This window comes from Odocoileus virginianus, chromosome 27 (assembly GCF_023699985.2).
Source record: "Odocoileus virginianus isolate 20LAN1187 ecotype Illinois chromosome 27, Ovbor_1.2, whole genome shotgun sequence".
NCBI classification, from domain to species: domain Eukaryota; kingdom Metazoa; phylum Chordata; class Mammalia; order Artiodactyla; family Cervidae; genus Odocoileus; species Odocoileus virginianus.
This window is the reverse complement of record NC_069700.1, coordinates 19,714,146-19,726,425: the sequence shown is the minus strand read 5'-3', so window position 1 is coordinate 19,726,425 and position 12,280 is coordinate 19,714,146. Positions and strand designations below refer to the sequence as shown.

The 12,280-nt window shown below is 44.5% G+C and overlaps 1 protein-coding gene across 1 annotated transcript; it reads right to left on the bottom strand.

Annotated features, from left to right (window-relative positions):
* Nucleotides 1–2,431: 2,431 nt before the first annotated feature.
* On the bottom strand, nt 2,432–9,393 carry IL17F (interleukin 17F). The gene is made up of 3 exons (XM_020907334.2): nt 9,314–9,393; nt 4,329–4,534; nt 2,432–3,250 (listed from the first exon to the last, which is right to left on the bottom strand). The coding sequence occupies exons 1-3, from the start codon at nt 9,338–9,340 to the stop codon at nt 2,986–2,988; spliced, it is 498 nt and encodes a 165-aa protein (XP_020762993.1). The 5' UTR covers nt 9,341–9,393; the 3' UTR covers nt 2,432–2,985.
* Nucleotides 9,394–12,280: the final 2,887 nt, after the last annotated feature.

Genomic DNA, 12,280 nt, shown 5'->3' with positions numbered 1-12,280 from the left:
CCTCCAGCTCTAACTTTGTGAGTCTACCACAGGAGAAATTGCCTTCTCTCTGACCGTCTTACTGGCCTTCCAGTTTTTACCCCTTTTATACACTTGCCACCAAAATCCTCCTATGAAATAACAGCTGTGCTCTTTCCACATCTGTAATAAAGCATATACCATCCACACGTGGGCCTTGTGCTACTGTCCTTTGCCTACTGCCACGTTCATTCATTCATTCACTCAATCATTCTTTCAAGAACTATTTATATGTATCCCCCGCTGTGTGGACTTTCCTGGTGGCTCAGAGGTAAAGAACCTGCCCGCAATGTGGGAGACCTGGGTTCAGTCTCTTGGTTTGGAAGATCCCTTGGAGGAGGGCATGGCAACCCACTCCAGTATTCTTGCTTGGAGCATCCCCATGGACAGAGGAGCCTGGCATGCTACTGTCCAAGGGGTTGCAGAGAGTTGGACACGACTGATTAAGCGTAGCACAACACCCCACTAGGTACCCCCACATTATCCCAGGCATATGCTGTTCCCCTAGCACACAAAGCTTTTTTGAGCCTCAGTGCTTTTGTTTATACTGTGCCCTTTGCTAGGATTGCCCTTCTCTCATTTTCTTCTAAGTAAGTAACTGTTAGTTGCTCAGTCATGTCTGATTCATTGTGACCCCAAGGACTGTAGCCTGTCAGGCTCCTCTGTCCATGGAATTCTCCAGGCAAGAATACTGGAGTGGGTTACCATTCTCTTCTCCAGGGGATCTACCTGACCCAGGAGTCAAATCCGGGTCTTCCTTATTGTGGGCAGATTCTTCACCATCTGAGCCACCAGGGAAGCCCCATTTTCCTCTAGAGCAACTCAATCATCCCAGTGCAAAAGTCATTGCCTTTCTGGAATGTCCTGATGAGCTATCGTCTTCTGTGTCTTCTCTAAATTTCAGACTTTGATCATAGTACTTGGCACATTGTTTTGAAATTACATGTGACCACTTGTAATGAGATAATATCTTAATACACACAGACATGTACTTTTTCCCTCAATGTCCTTCACCTCTATATTTCTCTCGCCACTCAGTTGGAAGCTTTATAAATGTATTACCCTCAGGGTAGGACTATTACTGCCAAAATGAACAGAAAAAGGTCCACTGCACAGATAAGAGCACCTGTATGGACTTGTGGGATTCACAGCAAATTCATGAAGCTGATAACTATGAGAGAAAATATTCTTTTAGATTCCCAGAGGCTGAGCACTTTAAGTACGAACGTCAATGTTTATACCATAAGTAGAAGACTCCACAGCAAGAAGAACCCACTTACCAGTGACTCCAGCCCCACCCCCACCTGCAGACAGTAAAAGTTGCCCCCACTAAAGAGTGAAAAATGGCTTCTGGGCTCCTGCCTCTGCCCATCCTCAGACCAAGTTGCAGATGAGAATGAGAACTGATGTCCTATATCCTCTCTGGAAGGCAGCAGAATGCAGATATGCCCTGAGCAGGTGGTGTGTTTCAGTGAAGGAAGAAACGCGGTGTATCTGGGCAAGAGAGGGACCAGTGAGCCTCAGAGCAGTAGGGAGACCAGAATCTAGGAAGTTCTGTGTCCTCAAGAAACATAAGAGATGCGTGAAAGATCACCAGTGACCCCAGATGCAGTGACTGCCATGGCTCTCGTGACCAAGGGGCTCTGTGGGCGGCTGCTACCAAGACGGTTGGCTGCCCACCCACCATGTGCATTTCTTACTTTTCTTCGTGTCTGCAGGGCTTCCACAGTGACCAATGGATATTCACTTTGTAAAATAATACAGCCAGGAAGATGGAGCAGTAAAGAGTTACCAGGGAATGTGAGCTGTTTGCACCATTTTTCCTTAACTTTCCTGGTAATCGCCAAGAATCACTAATAATAGAGTAACTCTCCAAGGCATGGCAAAACAGAGAGAAGACTGATGGTTGCCAAGGGCAGAGGATGGGGGGAATGGGCAGATTTTGGGTGAAGGAAACACACTTTCAGTTAAGAAATGAATAAGTTCTGAGGATTGAGTGTACTGCCTGATGACTATACTTATTAATAACAATATTGTATTCTTGAAATTTGCTGAGAAAGTACATCTTAAATGTTCCCACCACACCCACACACACAAAAAAAAATACCTAGGTGAAGGGATGGAAACGTTATCAAACCTTTTTGTGGTAATACTCATCTCTCCATACATACACGTATCAAATCATTACACTGTACAACTGAAATTTACACCAGGTGACTTATCAGTTAAGTCTCAATTAAGCTAGGGGGAAGAAAACTAATATTACCAAAATCACTCACAAATAATACTAGTAATTCTGACACTAGCACTCTGATGAAACATCAAAAATAAATGACAGCTATATAGAATTTCATAATCTTCAGGTTCACAAGGTTTGTGAATATAAGCTAAGACAGAACACAAAGATCTCAAGTGTCTTTCAACCATTAACAGTTTATTATATTAGCCCTTGATATATTAATTTTTCTCCCAGAATTTTACATAGTCAATACATCATAAATACCTGGAGAGTTTCCTTACAAGTATAAATATCAGACCAACCTTATCTGTATTTAGCAATTTTAATAAACATGTGCTAGACCCTTAGCCCCACCCTTGCCACCCACCCCATCCTACACAGCCCCTCCCACACTCTCTTACATTGTGGTTACATATCTGTTGCACTTTGTGACCCAGAAGTCAGTTTTGCAAGCAGAGCCCCCACCCACTGACTGTATGACCAGGAGATGGTCATCACAGCACATAAGCAGAATGGGACCTGCATTCTCCTCCATCTATTTTCAGGGGTCATTGGAACATCTCAGGACAATATAAAAATTCTGAAGCCCAGAAAATGACTCTATCTAACACAAAGCCTGGAGAATCCCATGCAGATATTACGAAGAGACCTGGGAAGTGGAGGGAAATGGGAACCACGCAGGACTCATGACAGAGTGCTGGCTAAGCAGGGGCGTTTCTATAGCTTCTTCAGCTGAGCTGATCTGCCACCCTCGAGTCACCCACGTGGCGGACCATGGGGGTGACGCAGGTGCAGCCCACAGTCACCAGCACCTTTTCCAGCCGGAACAAGCCAGGACAGCCCTGTGGCTCCCTCCGGAGGACCAGGAGCTCCTGCTGGATGGGGACGGAGTTCAGGGACCAGTCTTCTTCCCCCTCGGCGTTGATGCAGCCAGTGTGTCTGCACTGGGCCTCCGCGATCTCTGAGGGGAACCGGTTGGGGTCCCGGGTGATGCTGTAGGAAGAGCAGAGAGAAGCAGATGGTGAGATCAGGCAGGAAAGATGCACAAAGGATGGGGACCCCGCAGCACTGGACGCCCACCTGCGGGAAGGCGATGCCGGGTAACACGGGGCTGCAGGGCAGGTGCAGAACACACAGCCTGGACTCAGATGCCAGCCCCTGGTGGGGTGCTTAACTCCCTAAGTCTGTGTTCCCTCAACTATAAAACATTGGCATCCATAAATATTAGATTTTTTAGTTCCTTTTTTTAAACATTTTTATTATGAGAGCCATCTTTCATCCTTTGGTTAGAGATGGAACATCACTAGGAGGTCCCCCAATATACAGTCTCCAAAGCCTGCTGCTTGGGAAAGAAAACCAAAGCCCTGGGGGTTGTGAATCCAATGCCTTCTTTCAATTTCTCCCTCCATGCCAGGAGGCATAAAGGCCAATCCAGCCTACTAGCCATAGTACATACTCCCTTTCCGAGGAAAGGAAATACATGCGGGCAGCCCCAGAAACACTTCTAATAGTCCCCAGACTCTGTTTTCATGCTTATATTTAGAGCATCTAAAGGAAAGCTTGGTACTCCAAGAATCTCTGTGTAAGACAAAATCCCAAGTCTGTATCCTGAACATCCCCACCTAGCATCTTCCTTCCCCAGCTGGCCTTTCTCTTCCACTCTGCCCTCTCTACTCCTTGAAGATGGAAATCCAGTCTGAGTGGCTTTCTCTGAACTGACTTTTCTGGTCCCCCTCTTATCGCCACGCAGAGACCATTATGTGGGCTGCTTTAAAGAGCCCTCTCTTCCAACACAAAAAAAAAGTTTCTCAATTCCAAACCCAGGGCTGCATGAAGCAGAAAAAGGCAAAGCATCAGGAGAGGTTGGAGGCAAAACAGGCTTTTGAGCACATAGGACTTAGCCCAAAGTAGCAAGAAAAGGGGAGCTCCCAGGAAGAGTGGGATTTCTGCTTTTAAGAGTCAATATAAGGACTGTTATTTTTTCTGTATTTTTGAACTTTTTTGCTGTATGGTTAGAATAAATTAACAAATTTTCCCAAAGAACGTGGCGATCAGTCTCCTCGGCACGTACTTGTAATCCCAGGGGGAGATGGAGCGGTTCTGCAAGTTGTATGAGGGGAGACCTCCGTGGCTCTGCCTGCGGATGCGGATGTCAACCCTCACAGTGTGGTCTTCCAGAGGAGGGCAGAGGCCAGGATCCCCAGATTTGGGGGGTTTCCGAGCTGCCGCCTCCCCCAGGAGGGTGAGTCCCAATATCAGCAGCAGCAGGGACTTGACCTGGAAGTAGATGAGAATGAGGTTGGTTAGGGACTTTATGGTCACTTGCTGACAAGAGACAGGTCATGCTTCAGCTGAACTCAGCATCCCTGGAACAGGATCAGGGCTCCTCTCTGAACCTCAGATCATCTCCTGGCAATGGGAACAGTCAGACATGAAGATTCCAGGGTACCAACCTGAGAATTTAGCCTGGTGAATACACCCCCCACAGTTTGAGAGCTTTTGAACAGGGAGACGTGAGGATATCAGGATCTGAGACTGGGTTTAAATCCTGACCTGGTTCTCTCACTGAGCCTCTGCTTTCTCTTCTTTCCAGTCAGAGCATAACACTTGCTTTATAATAATATTTACAAGATTAAATAAAATGTTCTTTGTAATGCAGTTATAATAAAAAATAGAGCCTTAAGAAATGATAGCTCTTCATTTCCAACCTCACATCCATAAATCCTCCACAAAACCCTTTGTCCCAACCATTCCTGTCCCCACAGCCCCAGCCATCTAAATTTCCCCCTTCCATCAACGACCCACTCAGAAGTGGTCTCCAGGAACTGTCCCAAAAGTAGTTCAATTAGAAGTATGTTAATTGCCCTCAAATGATAAAGCTTTTACCATCTAGCACTTCAAGCAGCCCTTCTTTATTGTCTGGACATCTAGTATTTATGTTCATACATATCTTCACCTATTAAACAGTAAGTTCCTGCAGGAGAATATGTCATGGAACAGGTGTTTCAAAATACCTTCTGGATGAATGAAAGATCTGGTAGACTAATGAATGAGCAAAACAATTCATTTAAATTACCAACGTAGTTAAGCTCAACGCATTAAGAAAAACACCGTGCAAAACCAAATATAGCAGAGTTCCCATGATCCATGCCGACTGAAGCAGGGACACTAAGGACATACAACAGAGAAATAAACACGCTTCTCTTTAGTTCCAGAACATTTATTTTTTATACTTACTTTGAAACATTGGTTTATCTGGCATCACAGGAATGCACAAAGAAAGCGCTTTGTGAAAATCTAACTAAAAGAGCTAAAAATTTCTCCAGCTTCCCTTTGTCAGAACCCCATGGTGACCACCGACCCTCACTGGGGATGGACAAGTCTCATCAATGACTCTCAACATAATGAAAGTGAATTGCTTTCATCCTCGGGGCTCCATGTTGGTCAGATTCACACCTTCCATGAGTCAGGGTTGGGAAGGTGCCTAAATGTGTTGGTTTAAATTGCCTTCAATTTTTATCTTTTGCAGATGCTGGAGGCAAGAAATGATAAGAGTAAACCAAAAGGTCATGATGCCAAGTGCTGTACTAAGGTAACTGATACTGAAAAAACCTGTAAAGCGAGATTGACCCAGATAAGCCCGAATGGGCCTAATTTGCCTCCAGATAATCAGCAGATGTCTACTTTCATCTCCCATAATCATTCATTCATTCAACAACTCTTTCTTGTCTCTGGAGTGTGGTGATAAAGGACATGAGCTCTGGAATCAAAAGTCCTGGGTCCACAACCTAGTTCCAGGACTCTTACTAGCTGCAACTCAGTTTCCTCCCCCAGAAAATGTGGCGATTAAATGACAGGATCCATATAAAGCATGAAGAGCAGGGTCGGGACGTGGAGAGTATTCAGTACAGGAGCTACTGTTAGTTGACCTTTCCCTAAAGATGGGAAAGATATGGAATTTGCCCTCCTGTACCTTCTGTCTACACAAAGCACGATGATCCCGTATTGCAGGACCTCAGTTCCCCAACTAGGGACTGAACCAGAGGTCACGGCAGTGAAAGCCCGGAATCCTAACCACTAGGTCACCAGGAAGCACTGTTAAGTTTTTAAAAGTAAAAGGAAACCTGCTTGGACAAGAGGGTCCTTAGCTTTCCAAGCATCACTTCCTTAAATTTCTTAAGTAAATCCCTCTTTTATGTCTCCTCTTTCATTTTTTTGTGTCGTATTCACTGACTGATTTCCAATTTTCATTATTGACACTTTAGAGTAAATGTACCTTGGCGTTACCAGGTTTATCAATGATTACCAAATATAATAATGAATTATAATTCTAATAAGTCATTATTATATTTGCTTGTATCTTTAGAGTATTATAGAAAACACTTTCACATCTCTGTAATCTCTAGATTCTCACACCTACCTTGAAGGATAGGTAGAGCTCATATTAGTTACCCCAATAAGGCAGGTGAAGAAGCTCTGTCTGATGCTCTCCAGCCTGCTAGTGGCAGTCTGAGGACTCAAACGAGGTGTCTGTGGTCAGTGCTGCCACAGCCCCTGAAGCTCCTTACTGTTGTCATCAACACAGAGTCACCCACAGTGTTTCGTCTCAACTTTGTCTCACTAGAGGAGCCAGGCATTTTAAGCCATGTGACAGCCGTGTCAGAACTGCATCAGTGTCGTAGGTCATGTAGCTTTTTATCAGAAATCAGATGAAATCTGCAAATCACTCTCGTGTGCTGCATGAAGCTGTTGATCTGAAATTGTAGATTTCAGTGGTTATGAAACACAGACCAGGGGCTGGATAAAATTCATGCTGGTTCTTAAGAATGATACACAGAAGCGCACTTCTCTGAGAGGCTCAGATTATTTTAGTCCCAGATTCTTCTGTGCTGGCTTTCCTGGGGGCTCAGTGGTAAAGAATCCACCTGCCAATGCAGGAGATGCGGCTTTTGTTCCTGGGAGGGGAAGATCCCCTAGAGAAGGAAATGGCAACCCACTCCAGTATTCTTGCCTGGAAAACTCCATGGACAGAGGAGCCAGCAGGCTACAGTTAATAGGGTCACAAAACAGTCGGACAACAATTCTTCCATGCCATCTATGAGGCAGGCAAGTGGACATCACGCCTTCTCTGTCTCATAGGAAACAGAGGTAAGAGAAATTACCAGCGGAAGGTGGGCAGTGTCAGGACACCGACATGCTCAGCTTAACCCTGTACTTACTCTACTATGAACTCCCCTAGGAGAATATCTGAACACTTGTCTCTTGAGATCACCTGTGATTTGTGCTCACCCCCACGTAGAGATGTGCTCCAGAACCCAGGCAGCTCCTAGTCCATGAGATTTGCCTCGCTTTCTATTGAGGATGTCCCATGTGCCTGCGCCTCCAATTTCTAATACTATTCTAAGGTCCTTTGCCCTGTCATATTTCTTGCTGACAGTCCAACAGATTTCCTCAGAGAAACCAGAAATAGACATGGCTTTAGAACACAAAACTACCAAAAATTTGTTTAAACACAATGGCTTTAAGTTCAGAAATCTTGCTTCTAAACCATTCAAGGGCAGAATGTTGTACTTGAAGTCATAAACCTAGACTCATGTCCCTTTTCGTGGGCATACAGCATCTGATGATGTTAAATCACTTAAATTCATTGAACTGTTGTTAATCTGTACAATGGAGAAAGCAGTCCCACTTCGCTACATTAAGTTGGTGGGAGATTCAGAGGTAAAAATAATCACATAATTAGTATTAGTATTTAATACTCTAATTTGAAAAGATACACACACCCTAATGTTTATAGGGGCACTGTTTCCAATAGCTGAAACACGGAAGCAATCTCAGTGTCCATCGACAGACAAATGGAAAAAGGAGATGTGATACTTATATACAAGGGCTATTACATAGCCATAAAAAAAGAATGAAATAATGCCATTTGCAGCAATATGGATGAACCTAGAGATTATCACACTAAGTGAAGTAAGCCAGAAAGAGAAAGATAAATGTATGATATCCCTTGTATGTGTAATCTAAACTATGATACAAATGAGCTTATTTACAAAACAGAAACAGACTTGCAGACATATAGAACAAACGGATGGTTACCAAAGGGGAAGAGGGGTGGGGGGAAAGATAAATTAGGAGTTTGCGATTAATATATGTACACTATTACATATAAAATAGATAATCAACAAAGACCTACTGTTAGCACATGAAACTGTATTCAATATCCTATAATAAACCATAATGGAAATGATGATCTATTTATTCTGTTATACATAACTGAATCACTTTGCTATATACCAGAAACTAATACGACATTGCAAATCAATTTTACTTCTATTTGGAAAAAAAATACTCACTGAATTCTTTCTCTGTCCTTATTGTTCATTATATTAAGTGGCCAAGTTAACTAGAAGCTATGCCTGCAGAGATCTGCTATTTTAGAGTATAGGTTTTATCACTCTCAATGATATCAGTTAATCCTCCATGAGGAAGATGAGAGGATAAGTCACAGAGGAATAACAAGGCACAGAGAGCTTAGGTAACTTATCCCATATCCCACATTTAGTAAGTGGTGAAACCAGCTCCCTCCCCCAGGAACTGTCCAAGTGCATCGCTAGGTGGTTTCTCTCCCTGCATCCAGAGGCACTCCTTGTCTGCCAGCCATCTTGGGAGAATCATCACCCCTCTCAGGGCCCCAGCTTCCTTGGTTAAAATAAATCTGTATAGATCCTAAAAGGCTGGCTAAGCTTCCCCAGGAGATAGGGCCAACTTAACTCTATAAGCAAAGACCAAGTCCAGTTGGTGATGCCAAGAATTTCACAAACTAATGCCAACCATGCCAAAGCCGTTGGTAAAGAGCTATGGTTTTCACCCCACTATAACTTCTGGCTACTTTTTCTTTTTCTCCAACAGACCAGGGTCAGTATTAAAGTCAGCTCTGTGTTTTAAAGAAATGAAACCCCAAAACACCCCAATCCAGCCTCATTCCTTAGAAATCTGCTCTCCTGAAATCCTAGGGCTAACTGCACCCGCACAGGGGTGATGCTGACCACTCACCACGGCCGTGTCACACGGGACAGTCATTGTCACTTTGCTCTGGTCGCTTGCGTAGTGCAGGAAACTCCTTCTGAGCCCGTGTCGCCTTGTGTGTGCCAATGTGGCATCAGTGAGAGTACCTGTCAGTTTTATAGCAATCTCTGTCCTTGTTTCAAGTGACCTCCTTACTGCCTAAGTTGTGGTTGCCCCAGAGAAATTGATGAATGTAGTGTTTTTTTGTTTTTTCCTATTCCACTTCCTGAAGGGGAGTCGAAGGGGAGTCTCTTGAGAAAGAGATGACGAAGAAAGGACCAAATCTTCCTCTCCTTTTGCCCCACCCCCACACTCACTGCTCTCAGTTCTGTTCAGTTCATTGCCTTCACACTGTAGCAAATCTCTTAACTGATGTACTACGGAGATGAACTAAATGACAAACTACTGTCATGAGTTTTCATGTTCTTCCCCAAAATGGCTAAGAACCTAGTCACGCACCTTCTGTTCTACTTTCCAGTCATGCAATGTGAACCGTGATTTAAGTGGACGAGTCATCCTTTGAGGAGACGCATATCAGACTATCTTTAGCTCCACTTTATGAATGGAAAAACAAAACCAACGAAATGAGTGGCATCAGTGAGAGAGTCAGAGTTGATATCCCCAGGCAGTTAGTTTCATGGTTTCCCTGAAGTAATTCTGTTTTAATCCCATGGTTAAACTCTTACTGGTGTTTAATAGACCGATAATCATTATTCACAGGACATAAAAACAACCGTTACCTTTGCTCTCTCTGACTGAACATGACTTGATTTTTTTAACCAAAATGGATTAGCAAGTAGAGCCTTTAAGTCTCTGATGTGTTATTTTAGATGACCTGCAAAAAATTAATTTAGTTCAGTACTGGTCAACATTTATTAAAAACACGCTGTATGCTGGGCAATATAGCCTAAGAATACACAGACATTTCTGAAATAGCAATAACTTACTTTTTTAAATGTCCATTCGACTTAGTCACTCAGTCATGTTTGACTTTTTGTGACCCTTTGGACTGTAGTCCAGTCCATTTATAGTATAAGCCCTTCTTACACTATAAATCATGGACTAACACTGGGGACACATGATGAATATATGATGAACACACAGCTGATTATAGTGGAAGCTTTTCACTAACTGGCCCTGTACCACCCATGGCCCAAGCTATTATCAACTTCTCAGTTTCAGTAATTCATGTGAAGCTATCATTCAACACACCGACTGAAGGAAAGCTACATGGCTCAAAATAGCCTGGAGTTAAAACTCCCCTCCAGGTCCTCCCCACCATTCTATACAGAATAAAGAACTTTCTCCCCCGAAGAAAGGAGTGGACATTAAGATTTATTACATTCAGCTCCCAGCCGATCCCAGTTTCCGGCCAGTCTCAGGAATTCCTTACCCCAGTTGTTGAAAGCTAACCAATCAAAAATAATTATGAGGAAAAACAGACCCCCTCAAAATGATACATCTCCACACATACATGTTTTCTATATATACCTCTCTTCTTGACTTAGCGCCACAGCGCACTAATCTGACGGCTGCCCCTTCTCGCCTCATTCAAGGTGATCTATTCCTCAACCCGGGAGGTTGAGGTTCCCTCTCGTTCTCCACGGCCAGCTCTTCGGAGCGTGGAAGGCTGCCGAGCTCACTTTCCCGCCTGGGCTTTCAAGACCTCCTCAAGAGGACGCCCTGTGCCTGCGTGAGCGATACCAGCCCTGTCTAAGGGCTTCATGGGTTTTTCACGTACCCCAAGGAATACTGGCCTCCTTCTCTCTCTTCTTCTTTTCTCTACACTCTCTTTTTCACGAGACTGACCAACTCCAGGACAGAGGCCTTTTACCATTCAACCTCCCTCCATCCACCACGAATTCTCGCCTGACCCAGTAGCCCAGGTAAGCTCGGCCGGTTCTCTAGGGCGCCGTAGACTATCGTCCTTTCCGGGTTCCCGGGGAACCCTCCGGCCTAAAGGCCCTCTGGGGAGGAACTTGGGGCTTGCCCCTCCCTCCTTCAGAGTCTCTCTCTCCCTTTTCCTGGCCGAAGGATTAGGTGACGACGTTTTCTCTCGACCGGACAGTCGCTAGCCATTTGCTATGGGGTCAAACCAATCCGTCCCACAGGACTCTCCCTTGGCCTGCATAAAATGAAACCTCAAACCGCTGCTCTTGACCGATCTCAAGGTTCATAAACTGGAGTCACATTTGGCCTCAATACAAATGGGATAACCAAAACTGCTGGCCTGAGTTTGGGACTTTCAATTACAATATTTTATCAGATCTCACTAACTTCCTTGAATGGAATGGCAAATGATCAGAGGTCCCCTATATTCAAGCCTTCTCGGACCTTAGAAGCCGTCCTTCTCTCTGCAAGGACTGTTCTACCTATCAAATCCTCCTCTGTTCTCTGTCCCCCTCCATTACAAAAGAATCCAAATCTAAAGCCCCTAAAAGACCCCTAAACCCTCAGCCCCCGATTTCAACCCGGCAGATGAGCCTCCTCCCTACAGTCCCAGAGATGAGGCTTCCGGAGACAAGACCCCACCCTCTAGCCCTTCCTCCTCCAAATTGGGAAGCGATGACCCCAAAACTCCGAAAGAGATTTCCAACCCCCTCCATCAACCAGGACCTGAAGCAAACATGTGTTTCCTCTCAAGGAGGTAGCGGGACCAGAGGTCCCTACACGGGCTCATGTGCCTTTCTCAACTTCTGATGTGAGCCAGATTGGAGAAAAATTGGGATCTTTTTCAGCAAATCCTACTAGATACAGGAAGGAATTTCTCCGCCTTACACAAGCATATCATTTAACCTGGAAAGATCTTTATTACATCCTAAATGCCACTTTAACCCCTGATGAAAAGGAACGGATATGGCAGGCAACCCGAGTTCATGCTGATCAGCTCCATAACCAAGACAGGATTAGTCCAGTGGCGGATGACGCAGTTCCTTTAACTGAGCCACGGTGGAC

Bases quoted from the DNA above. Each gene is read 5' to 3' on its own strand.
- IL17F (XM_020907334.2), bottom strand. From the start codon at position 9,340: ATGACTGTCCCGTGTGACACGGCCGTG. The intron at 4,535-9,313 runs GTGAGTGGTCAG...ATCTACTTCCAG, and splicing joins TCCCGTGTGACACGGCCGTG to GTCAAGTCCCTGCTGCTGCT. The intron at 3,251-4,328 runs GTACGTGCCGAG...CTCTTCCTACAG, and splicing joins ATCTCCCCCTGGGATTACAA to CATCACCCGGGACCCCAACC.